General features: G+C 40.1%; 1 protein-coding gene across 1 annotated transcript; it reads right to left on the reverse strand.

Annotated features, from left to right (window-relative positions):
• Positions 1-1,265: 1,265 nt before the first annotated feature.
• On the reverse strand, positions 1,266-14,026 carry vps35 (VPS35 retromer complex component). The gene is made up of 17 exons (XM_029497729.1): positions 13,964-14,026; positions 12,767-12,865; positions 12,247-12,343; positions 11,630-11,753; positions 10,302-10,484; positions 9,714-9,933; positions 8,420-8,503; positions 6,992-7,101; positions 6,548-6,644; positions 5,662-5,810; positions 5,002-5,209; positions 4,499-4,654; positions 4,149-4,271; positions 3,880-4,059; positions 3,163-3,402; positions 2,369-2,512; positions 1,266-1,620 (listed from the first exon to the last, which is right to left on the reverse strand). Exons 1-17 carry the CDS (start codon positions 13,964-13,966, stop codon positions 1,441-1,443), a joined length of 2,397 nt encoding a protein of 798 aa, XP_029353589.1. The 5' UTR covers positions 13,967-14,026; the 3' UTR covers positions 1,266-1,440.
• Positions 14,027-14,210: the final 184 nt, after the last annotated feature.

Below are 14,210 nucleotides of genomic sequence, written 5' to 3' on the forward strand. Positions count from 1 at the left end.
AATAATGATAACATTTTATTATATTTATATTCTGTGTGTAAAATTAACTAAATGCAAATATTCATTGTTAGTTTCAAATTTATTTCAGTAAATGACAATGATAATTGCTATTTAATCTGCTTCTTTCTTCAACTGCTTTACAGGTGAGCTCACACACAGATTTCAAAGGGGAGAGGAATAAGAGAATATTGCCTTCAACAAATCAACAATAGCTAAAAAGGGACAGATCAGTAGACACTGCCATCTCCACAGCAAATTATTCCAAAATCTAAAAGATAAACTTGTACATTACTCATCATGGCAACATGTCAATCCTCAGGGATCGCTGCACCCCTCTTTCCCCCACCACAAAAGACCATTCTGAAAGGGCGGCATCACCAAGCAACAGGATTTCACTGTTCAACATAGTCAGACATTGCAGTTGGCGAGATCTCTACAGAGTAAACTGACAGTGACATTGACATTGGGCTGTATAGTACAAGCACACTAAAGCATGCAAACACATGCTGCAGTTCTGTCAATCCACCAGCAAGAAGCCCAGAGATAAACCAATATGGAGTCAACATGAAGTCTGGAGAAATGGAGAGACATTTCTGATGTTATTTCAAAAAATGAAGCATCACTGAGTTATGAGAGGAGAGGATTTTTGAAAATTAAATGTTTTCTCCCCTGCAAATGAATGGATTTGTGAAGTTATTTGCAACTTTTTTGCCACGGTCACCATAATTTGGTGAACTGACTCAATTTCCAGTCAAAATCTGACAAGATGAGAAGATGCTCTGTTCTAAAACGTAGGTTGGATGTTCCATGGCTTGCATGCGTTTGGTCTTCTGTGCCGTTGTCCCAACATGTGTAAAATATGCCACAAAGCAATCCTACAGAACGGCAGATTAATGATGACTCAGGTTTGGAAATGAGCTATAATGTCACTACAATATCCTGTAGTCTTTATATACTCAGCTAAAGAGCCACTTCTCAGTATGGAACGATGTGAAGGAGTGAGGGGTTGATGACTCAGTGTTTACACCTATCACAGCTAGTAACTCTATCATCAACAATGAAGTGATTCAGGTTAAAGGTAAATTGGTCAAGTATGAAATTATAAAGGAATGATTCCAAAGACTTGCCACAAGTGAAAATTGAAGCTAAGTACACTGCTGCTGACACACATTTATTAAAACGGAACTCCCTAATCTGTTGCAGATAATAGTTCTGCTATAGAGGGAAAGTGAGGAGGAAATGATGCAGAAAAAAAGCCCCCCCCCCCCCCCTCTTTTTTTTTTTTTTTTTTTAAATGAAGGACTCACGTCTTTTATCACTCCTTGATGTTTATTTTTATTCCTCGCCTTTGTGTGTCCTTGTGAGTGTGTGTAGTTTTATATTCTTAACATAATGAAACATTGATGGATGGACTTCACATCCTCCCAACCTGCAATAGTTTTAAAGGACCAGGCCTTCATAGGCAGGGCCCTCGGACTCCGGGGATTCTCTCTGCAGACGAAGATGCTCCAGTGTGTTGTGGAAGTGTTTGTTGATCTGCTCCGTCTCCTCACTTGCCTCCAAGTTGGGAAGATCTTCCCTGATCTTTTGGATCAGCTGGTTTAATACCTGGACAGTCACCTAGATGGGTGGAGGATAAGGGACAGTTTACAGTCTGATCTGCTGTGGACTGCATTCACATTATGTGAAAGGAGCTGTGTTTTGAGGGTTAAAAATAATGACTAGTATTTCAGTGCCCATACAGGTTGGGACCATTAAAGTCTGTGAGGAAGAATGACTGACAGAGATTGACTGAGTTGTATTCACTTCATCAAATTATGCAAATTAGCAAAAAGATAAATCCAGGTATACTTGGGTTCACAAGCCTTTTTTGTGGAGCACATTGAATTGGACCTATGAATCAAATTTCAAGTCCATTAGCTAAATTACAGCACAACCATGCGACTGATTGACTGCATATTCCTTAGGCAACTGATGCACATGATTTTCAGATATTGTTCCAAGTTTTAGTTTCTAGCTCTTTCCAGCTCATGGAAATGTAAACCAATCTGACAGAAAGCCAATAATAATTATGATGGTGATGATGATGCACCCTTGAATTCAGAATTCAAAGGGGAATGTTGACATACAGTGGTCATAATGATACTTGCTCTATCTGATGTGTTTGTTCTGGACTTGATGAGAAACCCAAGCATGTGTACACAAACCCAGATTTCATATAACTCTGTGGGACATCGAGTTAGGAATCAGATTACTGCAGAGTAACAGCAGCTACCTGGTGACTGAGGAGCTGACTGACGGTGGTTCACACCACAGTCTGAAGCAGCTGTATCAACTGTGAGAAAATTTGACTTGCGTGGTGCCTTACCGCGTCGTTTTCCCGCTCATAGAAGCAGACATATCTGTTGAGGATTTCAATGAAAAGCTGGACTTGCAGGGATGGGTCCATGCACTGGTTGGCAATCTTCAGGGCTTTCTTTAGACACTCCATCACTCGCTTACCATCTCGGATCTACAGATGCAAAAACAAGAGCCAGCCATGATTGCTGTGCAAACAGATTCAGATGTACCACAAAGATGTTAGAACAATCATCTCAAACTTTGGATAGCATCTGCAATTTAAGTTTGAAGTTTTTGAGCCATCCTCGTAGTATCAGGATGGAGGACTCTTTGACCATGACAAGATAAGTTTCTGCTTCAAGACCATCAAAGATACACACATAACCAAGTATGTAGTGATTGATCTATCCAGTGTATTTTTGTGTGTCAGAGAGAGACAGACAAATTGAGAAAGATATCAAGACTCATCTCCTGACACCTCTCTGCTGGCTCCTGCCTGATATAAACTTAACTGTCCCAAAAAATATGACATCTGACTGAATCTGTGTTTTTCACACAGGCGCTTAGAATAGATGTATTCACCATCCCTATGCACATAATTTGAGTTAAACAGTTTATTTCTTTATTGTAAAAATTGAAGGTCAAATCTGCTCCAGATTTTCAAGCTCCATCTGCATGGACATGACTACACAACAATTTAACAACTTCACTTATTGAGTCCCTTATATCCCAGTATTCTCTTTCCTTAAAAGATTTTTATACATATACACCAAGTCTGTTTCAGCCCAATGTATATGCCTATATGGATGCAACTCAACGCACCTCTTCTCCATTTTTGTCAGTGCTGCGACCGGACCAAAACAGATGGGCACAGATACTGACGGCTCGGCACTGGTCAGGCTTCTTTAGCAGCTTGGAGGCAGCCAGTGCACACTGGGTCCTCAGTGGCTCGTGGTTTTCTTCACTGAAACAACGTATTCGCTCAAAGGTGCCAATGATCAGTGTGATGGCTGCCAACTGGGCTTTGGAGTCACTTATCTCATCCTCATACAGAGAAAAGGCCTGGGAAGAGGTGATCACCAGGATGTGAGGGTGGTGTTTCAGGATGGAAGAAGAGAAAGGTAAAACAGGTTGTGAACAGGAGAAAACTAAACATATGGTCCTTTACAATATTTGACTATTGTAGGTTGGGAAGACTGGACTCCACAGTGACTGCAAAGTGATGAAATAGGTCGAGGCTAGCTGGCTCGCATCTTTAGCGAAAGAAAAGATATGATGGAGAAAACTTTTCTTCTAAACTTGTCTTGAACAGCATTCAATGCTAGCATTGGATATTTATCCATAGCAAATCTCACAAGTAGCTCCAGATACAAAAGGCCAAGTATATATGTGAAAATGTCTCCCACCTATGTTTTGAAAATCTGTTTGTCTTTTTTTATGTGTCTTTGGAGGTTTTTCTGAGATAACAATACCTGTAGCTTCCCCATTAACCCATAAACATAACTAAAGGGAAGGGATTCTAGGAGAATTTCATTCTACCTGTGACATGAACTCGTACGCTACAGTCTCATGGTTCTCAAAACCGATCTCGCCTGCAGCCAGTGCCCCCTGCAGGAACAGTCGAAGAGGGAGTTCAGCAAGTTCAGCCTTGATAAGTGCACTGATGGTCTGGTGGGCAAAGGAAAAGATCTTCTGACATTTCTTCTCCCACTTGTCATCCTGTTGGGAAGCAAAATGAAGATAATTTAATCATAGTAAAGACAATTTACAGAACTGCAGGTAAAGTGTGTTGTGGTGTGTGTGCTTACAATTGAGGAGTTTTCCTTGTATCTGAAGGCCAGCTGGTAGGCAGCAAACACCAGTGGGGGGAGCGTGTAGCGGATCCTTTGGTTTCCACCGGCACCAAAGTGTTTTCGAGCTGTGTTCAAAATCTAAACACAAAGTCACCATCAATGTGAATGAACGGACAACAGAGATACTGCCGGATGATTAAGTTTTACAATTTATCACAACCCACAAGTCTGAATTGGTAAATTTCTCAAAAGAAAAATACTGCAGCATAACGTCTACAATCTCAGCAGTAACTGTCATGTGGTTTATCTGGAACATGATATAATTGCACAAAGTCACTGGAATGGAAGCTGAGTAAAGGACCCACAAGATACTGTTGATCGGGATCCTCAGAGTGGAGCAGATGGATGAAACGACCCACAAGACTCTGCTCTTCAGCAAAATCCTCAGGGTCAGGGTCATCTGCTGGCTGGTCTGGTTGGTCCTGGATCAGCGTGGATACCAAATTCAAGATGGCATCCACCTAAAGAAAGCATAAAGAGAGGGAGGAGGTTTGATTTGATGAACTTTTTGTTTGTGGTCAATGTGATCATTTTGGAGGATATATTTCATGGTGCTTTAAACCGTGTTAATTATTTGGTCAACCCGTTCATATGACTGGGATAGATAATGCAGCAGGGAGTGCTGAACTGCAGCCTCCAAAATGACCACACAACAGACTCAACACACTGTACAACAACCTTCATAGAAGAGGACTCATTGAAGGACTCCCATGCATTAGTTTTTATCAAACTGCGATGTGAGTGATGATTAAAGGGAAATGCGTATATGTTAACATCCTCATGTGGCAGTGGTAGCTCAGAATCCAACCTGTTCCTGAGCCACAATGGTGGTGTTGTAGTCCAGCGTGTTGCTCAGCACGTAGCAGCTCATGCTCTTGCGTGACTCGTAATCAAAGTACTCAAAGAGCGGCGGGAAGTGTTTCAGCTGCAGCACTGTCAGGATGTTGTTGTAGGTATCAACTGGGATCTTCAACAGTCGGGTGAGTTCCTTTGACACCGCACTGCTGGTGGCTATGCTACAAGAGGCAAGACAGTAGGTTAAAGTGTGACACATTAGTGTTCATCAGATGTTATTCCCCATGATCATACTTGTGTTTAATTTGCTTTAATGGAGTAACAATGCAACATGATGATTCCCAAATTTCTTGTCACTGTCTGTTAACGAAAAGAGCCCTCACTCTCCTTCGTCTTCGCTCCCATTGTCTGGTTTCTCTCATATATATGAAGACATCTTTAATTGTTGTGGCAACAGGCTCTTTTACTTAAGCCAAGGCAAGTTTTTCTTTCCCTTTTAAGTCAACCAAGACTTTTTATAATTAATTTGTATTGTTGTGACAGACATTTCTTCTTCTTAAGGAATTTCTGGACTCACTCTCTTGAACCCATGGATAAGGTTTTACAATTCTGCATGCATCCAATAACCATTCAGCAGGATATAAATACACCTCAATAGAGTAAAGAGACTTACTGTTCCAAGTTGAGCTTGTTGAATATCTCAACTGTACTTTCCAGGACCTTATCTACATAGTCAACACGCTCAAGGTAACATTTCATGGCCAAATTGATGAGAGAAACTTGGAGAGAGACCACATCCTCTGATGGCATGTCCTGGCGAGACTGAACAAATCAGAGAATAAAAATATCAGCAAGGTCAGTCCAGTTTGTTTGACACTTTTTAAATCACTGGGGGTGGAACAGCCTAGTTTGATAATAGAGTGATACTATAAACAGTGCATTGGTCATGTTCAATCAACCTAAGAACACTAACAGGGAAATTAAATCTGAAACCTCCTCCTGCTGCCTATAATTAAAAATAAATGAATTGGTGTTGGTTCTCCCTCATTACTTGCCAAGACTACTGGCTTTTGGACTTGATGTAATCACTTTGGATATAAACAAAAACCATGATCTAACCTCTGTACAGTGTTTGTTTAGTCTCTGGTGTTCTCTCCTTGTGTTAATGTTTTAGTCATGATCTGCCAAAGGACTGCAGCTCAAAATGTGCTTTAAGCTCACTCTTATTCAGTTCAACATATGTTAACTTTTAGCAAGCAGGTGTGCTCTGTCAGAACTGCTAGTCAGATACAAGAACTGCTTGCTGAGTGCAGAGTAAGCTTTCAATTGTATATGGATTTAGTTTCAGCCACTTAAGTGTGCACAGAAACGCAAACTATTAAAACAAACTGCAACAGTCAGTAGTAAAATTGAGAGTCGTAGCCCTTGTAGCCTTGGGTTACAGTGGAAGCAAAAAAAAAAAAAGAAAGAACATATTCCTTTATCTGGTCATATATATTAACTAACATTTTACTGTGTAATGAAATGATCTTAACTACCATATAAACTAATGAATTTACCTGAATAACAGTGGCCACTTGTTGAGAGAAAATGTCAAACAATTTTATCTCAGCTGGAATCCCAGGGCCGTCTTCTCGATGAGCAAACAGAGCAAGTCTGAAAAACAAAATGGAAATTGGCAAAAATAATTTAAGGATACATCCACACTAATAAGGGGCAACATGGTGGCATAGTGGTAAGTGCTATTGACCCACAACAAGATTGCAGGTTCAGTTCAAGGCGGAAATAATGACACAGAAACCCAAATTCACTCGCTAAATAAAATTTATCAGTCAGTATTGTATCCTTCCCCATTCTGCCACTCTCCTTTCGTGTGAAACTTTCAACTTTATCTTAGGTCAAAGCATACAGACACTTCACAACATTAGTAGCTGTAATGTTGGGTAATTTTGCTTGAACAAAAGCTCTATAAAGAAACTGAAAGACAACGAATCAAACTGCACCTGTCAATGAGGGCAATGATGATGTTCTTGACATTGACGTGTTGATGTAGCTCAGCACAAGAACGCAGGAAAGGGTTCAGGGTCTGAAGATGGAACTCATCTGGGAAAACCTGACAAAACAACACAATTGCAGTCCAGGAGTGTCTGGTTGAGCTTAAAAATGATTAATACACAGCCTTTCCATTGCATATATTTCTTAACTTCGTCCATTCCCCACTACTTGAGGCTTGGGGACTCAGCTTTAATCCAGTTCTTGCTGATTTGTTTTTTCACAGGCCTTTCGCAGTGTTTTACACAGATATCAATCTTTTTTAAATTATAATTTCATCTTTCATAACACAGAATTAAAGGACCAGAACGTTGTTAGGAATCTTACATACCAAAGTCTTAAAGGTAGAATATTTGAGCATGACCAAAAGAGATGGGAGTAATTGGCAATGAAATGTATGCACTAGCTCCAACGTTGTTCCTGTGACTGAGATAGTTTTCACAGCATTGTTGATTCATTAAGGGGTGAAAAGACAGAACCCCAGAAGAACTATGGCAGGTTCTCCAAGATGGAACAAACTACCTGTCACGAACCATGAAAAACTCTCAAAGCATACTGCCGTGAACTGCTGCCATCCTAAAGGCAAAGGGGTGGGGGGTTGGGGAGGGGGCAGCAGCCCAGGAAAGTCAACAAAGAATTGGCAACACATAGTAGCTTTGTTAATCAGTAACGTGCAAAATCCATGGACACAACTGGTGCCTGCAGACAGCAGACGCATTTGAGCAACTTTGCTTCACCTTAACATACATATCCTAACAAACTGGTGTGTCAAGCAGAAAACTTGCAGTGTGGGATCAATCTGAGATAATGATGACTAACAAACAAACAATCCCACACTTAATTCTTGGTTTTGCTGGTTGTTAGCAGATGGATTGTTTCATGGTTGAGTTGATAAAAGGTACATTTAAAAGCTTATTATTGCAGTTTTGGGTTTCTCTGGAAAATATCATTGGGTACAGAATGTTAAATATCACATTTACTTTCTGACCAGCCCCAAAAATTGAAATTCTTTTCAAATAATTACATTAACATCATAAATACGTAGGACCAGCTGACTAATCTAGTGAGTAAGACACAAATATTTGACAAGTGAAGTCTCTGGTTGGGGCCATCTATAGCATAAACCTGTTAAAACCATGAGACCAAGATCTAATGTGGCACTAAAGTCAAGTCAGCTGCAAACTCCTGCTCTGATGTCATAAAGTTAAAGTGGCCATATGGAAGATTTCACTCCTGTTTCTGTTTGCATTAATAGCAACTTGCTACAGCAGAATGCACTTTTATCACTGTACCTTATTTTGTCATAGTAAAATCTAACTAATTTGATAGAGACATGGCCAACAACAGACCAGTTTAATGAGGTAAACAGTGGTCCCTACCTGAATGATGCACTCCATGAGATACTCCTGAGCCAAAGAGTCTCTGCAGTTCACAACCTGCTCCAGCACTCCAGGAAGAACAATCTGGGAAGAGGAACACAGAAAAAAAAACCAAAAAACTGTTTTACCAAGCAAAAGACCATTCGGTTAAATGAGTGTTAATGCTGAGGAACACATCAAATATAGAAAATGTGATGCTTAGAAAGGAAAAGCAACTGAAATTACATATCAGGAGTAAAATATTTTAAGTAAAAGTTATTATTCTCAAGTCAAGAGTTCAAACCAACATTTGAGATATATGTAGAAAATATTGAGCAGGTGTTCACATTCGAGACCAAATGTAGTTTTATGCTTATAACAGTTCCAAATTTAGTTCACTGTCCTAATCTTTGGTTAAAAGCTATGTCTACAATGATTTCATCTTTTATTTTTATTTTTAATTTAAATAAAATTTAAATAAAAATTTTATTTATTTTATTTAATTGACAAAGGAAAACTGTACAGAGAGATCATAATGATGACATTATATTTCTTAATATTTGAGATGCCAAATGTGGTTTATGGCCAAGTAGGTTTTCTGCTGTAAAAGGAATAATTTGTTTTGGTGTTCACAAAACAAAAATAAATGAAGGTTCTCTTCTGTTGCTGATGAGGTGAACTACATACAAGGGAAAAACTGAGGTTTTGGTCCTGATGGACTACAGCCTCCTGCTAAAGGGGAAGGTCTGAAAGAATTGTATTGAAATGGGAGGGGTCAGCAACAATCCTTCCTGCTTGCCACAGGGACCTGAAGGTGTTCAGTTCCTGAAGGGGTGGCAGGTTGCAGCAAATCATCCTCTCAGTAGGGTGAATCACAGCTGCAGGCTGTTCATGTCTTTAGCAGTGGCAGTGTATCAGGTGATATCAGTAGAAATTGATCTAAATCTAATAAAGTGTACAAAAATTATGGGGTCTGAAAATTTGATGAGGTTGTATGTTGTGTTTAACCTTACACTGCTTTCTACTGAGTGAGGAAAAGAGCATAAAATTAACACTGTCCTTCAATAATTCTTTTCATTTATTATATGCAGTATTAAGACTGTCTAGCCTATCAAATGATTAGTTCTAAACCAGGGTCTTGAAGAGTCAAATGTGTGGAGCAGCCTAGAGTGCTGGTCTACATTACTCAGACTGTTACACTAAAGAGTGAGATTTGATCTCAATTGTCTGAGCTGCAGCTCACGGTTCACTCCCATTCCAGCCATTGTCGCCATCCAACTCATGACAAATTACAAGATATTCACAAATCCCACACCTGTTTGTATTTGTCGACATTGACACCCTCCAGTTGGCTGAGACGAACCAGGTTTGTGCCGACCAAAATCCTCAGCTCTTGTCGCTCCTTTTCCCTCTTCTCTCTGTCTCGGCTGTGACCCTGATGCTGCATTCGGACCCATAACTTGTTCATTTCCGCAAAGTTCAGCAAGACAAAGTCGATGGAGTCATTGATATCACCAGTCATCTCCTCTGAACCACTGTGGGGCAGGTGTTTTTCAAAGAATTTCTTACATTCAGGAATATAGGCACAGATCACAAGATGACAGTATGGGTTAGGATCAATAAAGCAGAGACAACTAAATGCAAAGGACTGTTTCAGCATTCACTTTGAACACAGCTTGGGACAAGACATGCTTTCTCTTCCTGCTACAACTTCCCTGAGAGCAATGTAAAGACATAGAGACACCACATTCTCTTTCTGAAAAGAGAATCATTGTTGGCACTCAATAAATCTTGAGAGGGCTTCAATCACTTTTGCGTGTTTTTGAAGGAGCTTTTGAATGCCAGCCTTTTATCTCAAATGTAGCTACATGGATGCTGTGGACAGTAAGTGAAAGTTACTTACTCTGACTGCTCTCCATCATCTGGCAGTATGTTGCGGGTGCACTGCAGCAGGTAGTTTCTGAGGAAGAGACCCCTGAGTGGGTGCTGGACACCCCGACACATCTCGACCAGGTCCTTCAGAATGTCCTTACGAGACTGGGGGAAGGAGCGAACGTACACCACCCCCACTGTGATCAAGAGATAGCTGGGGAGAGAAAGCAGCAGTTTATATTAACACCAAGCAACCACTTGGAGGAAGATATATTTTATAATTGCCATATTGTACAAAGTTTTTTCAATAGTAGCTGATACTTATTTATCTTAACCTTTTTATTTATACATCATATACTGCTAAATGGGATTTGCTAGCAAATCCCATTTTTTTGTGTAATAATATGCAATGACAGTCCAGAAGGGGAGTGAGTAAGGCACATGGACTGTGTGTCATTTCTGTGTGAGACCAGGTAACCAGGTTAATGAGCCGTGAGCGGCTGGCTTTATAAATTAACTTTTGACCTCTCTGAAATGATGTTACTGTTTTTTTTATAATTAAACTATAAACCATTTCATATTATTACTGGTCAGATTTAAACTCTTGAATTTTCAGACAAATGAGGTGAAGCTAAATGATTGAAGTATTTCTCCTTAGCGAGCACAGGCTGGTCTGAAAGTAATATTTTACATCCAACATGGGTGAAGTGGAGGAAGGTTGACAGAGAACAACAACAATACGTGCTATAATTGCTGTTAGATGTATATATCTACAGGATCTACTCATTTCAAGCCTCTGACTTCACTGTGTTTGTGTGAGACAGTGGATTTGGTGCACTCAGTGACATTTTCAGTTTACTTGCCCATTTTGGAAAATAAATCCAAAACCAAAATGGCTTTGTTTGGACAGTGGATACTTCTGTTTGTATAAACCGCATTCCCATGGTGCATCAGTGGCCTTTTGATTTTATTATCTCTACCAAGGAAGTAATGCTTTCATCCTTGTATGTTAGTTTAATAGTTTCAATAGTTTGAAACTTTTGCTAGTTTTCAGTTTAAAAAATTATTATGTGACATTTAGCATTCAAATTAGTTTGAAACCAATTATAAATCACTTTATATTTTATTACATTAATAAGATGGGGTTTTTTTTCAGTAACACACCAGGTCAGAGAAGGTTGCGAAACCATTCAAATAATAAGGTACTTCCAAAGTTTGAACCTGATGCATTTGATCCTAATAATCATTGTTTAATGTCAGATACTGAGAAGTTGAGTTCAGACCGATGAAAGTTGCTGTCATAACTGAGACATTAAATTGACATTAAATTAAGTTGCACTGAGTGAAAGTGATACTCACAGTCTGGGGATGATGTTTCCTGCATACTGGACAAGCTCATAAAGATCTGCCACCTTGCGTCCCTTAGCAAACTCATCAGTCAGATAAACCTCCAGATAGTGAAGTTCGTCAGAGATGGCCATGTCTGAAAATACTGTTACGGACCAATGCAGACAGACTATGACTTTGTTTATACACAACAAAAGTTGCTTAACTTGCAAAATGTCAACCTTAGCTTCAGTCTAGTTAGGACTATAGATTTGTTGGGCATTGCTCAGACACTTGGGCTGATCTGTATGTCAACATTGAGCCTAAATGCATCCTGTTTTCACTGAAGGTGCTGCTTCTGCTCTGGGCTTACGTTTTACTCATGCAGGAATAAAGCAGTTGACCTTGTTTTTACATCAACTTTGGACTGAATGTTTGATTTCCACACAACACACAAAAGGCAACGTTCTTTGCTTATTGTAGAGTGCAGAATAGCTTTTAGCAGTAAACCTTTGTGAAACTGCTTTGACACAACAATGAAGAGCCCTCTGCATCTTTGATAGCAGCAAGTAATGAAAAACGAATCATTCATCTTTACATCAGTTTTAACGCTATTTCCGACACAGTTAACCTCAAAATGTATAGGATACAGAGCTCATAGTAGCTCTTTGGAGACAGCATAGAGGTCCTCAGTTCACCCAGCATGTTAGAAGCATGCTTCAGGGCATCCATTAGCTTGCTCTTGTCCTGCAAATCACACAACACAGTCAAACTATGACTATACTAACACTGAACAGCTGGAACATTTCAGTGCTTCAAGAAATAATAAAAAAATGCTTTATGTGAGTTATGTTATATGTATAAACAGATATAACAGATATAAATTCAACCATTAATCTTGATGTCTTGAATTTGAATTCCATTTTAAGAGGGCTGAATGACTTGAATATAGATTTGCTGGGTACAGACAATACTGTCTGCGTTTAATATGTGACAAGGAATCAGTTCCCTTAAAGAAAACCACCATATCAAGATAAAAATATCCACTGGAGATGCCAGTGGCTCCTGATGGCTGGCAAGATGCCCAACATTCATCACAGGGCTGATAACCAACTATCATTCAATTAGCATGATCATATTAATAGTTATAAGAAGCTGAATTCATCCTACCAGGCATCGCTTCATCTGGAAGGACTGGACCTTGACAGCCTGCACAGCCTCATCAAGAAGCTTCTCCTGTTCATCTTGCGGAGACTGCTGAGTGGTCGGCTGCAGTGGAAGGACAGGCGTTACTTTACACTTTATTTGATGTACCTGCAATTTTATTCAGGTGGGTAATTCTTTTGAATGCATTTAAAGAGGTCATCGGCATTTCACTGTCATGCTATGTCGTGTTTTAACCTGGAAATGGTTGAAAAAGCATCCAGCTCCACTGGACTGGATTCATTACCCCAAGAGCTAGGACTTCATCAAAATTGCATGATCTAGGTTCTCTCCAAGGACAAATACAAATTGCTTCACATTACCTTTAATTTAAACTTAATGAGGTTAATACGACGAGGGCCTGCAAAACACGACACATGTTTAACTTGCTATACCAGTTGATATATTTAAGAACAGAGTTAAATCCCCCGCCACAGTCAGTCAGTGTCAGTGACCATGTCCTCTGAGGGACATTGTTTGGACCTCGGCTGCTGGGACTCAGGACTGATCCGTCCCAGTTTCCACGACAGCGTGATTTAAAAAAAAAAAACAACAACAACACACAAATCACACACTAATGACCTGCGTGTTTCCGGTTAGCTCAGGTCCGTCCGAGCCCAACACATTCATTCATAACGGACTCATGTACGAGACGTGTGTGGAAAAACTGACATCCATGTCAGTTTTTCACGGCACTCCTGTGAAACAGACACAATCTGCTCTAGTTTCTGTCTCAACGATTTCTGGCTGCAACATTTAGCTACGGCAAAAATATATGACACAGCAAAGCGGAAGAGCCTGCTAAACAACAGCTAGCGTTAGTTGTTGTCACCTGTTCGGCCCCCGGAGAGCTCAGAGGTTGTGTAAGTTTATTGGACCAAACGCAAAAAAGGTGGAATAAAGTCTGATGAATACACAACTGGAAAATAAAACAAACGTTTGAGCGAAACGCTTTCTGCAGCGCAGCAGCCAGTCGGTAGCTTGTTAGCCTTGCTAACCGCTGTCAGACGTTAGGCCACAGCAGCACTCACATTAAAGTCCAATTTTACATCAGCTCAACTCGCTGTAGGTTAGCTGCTGCAGTGGCACAAGACGAGCACGGGCGGCTGTCGGAGAAAAACACGGAGATTCGTGTAATAATAATCTATTTAGCGAGACGCTTACCATGATTATTAGATGTGTATCAGATCAGACGGAGAGGCTGGCCTGTCATGTGACTCACATTAGCGGTGCATTCACGGTCCTCTCTGTGCCAGCAGCACAGCGGGGACAGGCGTGGCCACTAGTGGTGAGAAGCTCGGATCTTTTTACTGACTCTTGTCTTTTAATCTCTTTCACTGAAAAGAGCACATCTTTTTTTTTTTTCTTTTTTTCTTTCGGGTCATTCGTTCATTTCCTTCATTGGAACCAG

The sequence above is a fragment of the Echeneis naucrates genome, chromosome 3 (assembly GCF_900963305.1).
Source record: "Echeneis naucrates chromosome 3, fEcheNa1.1, whole genome shotgun sequence".
Lineage (NCBI taxonomy): Eukaryota > Metazoa > Chordata > Actinopteri > Carangiformes > Echeneidae > Echeneis > Echeneis naucrates.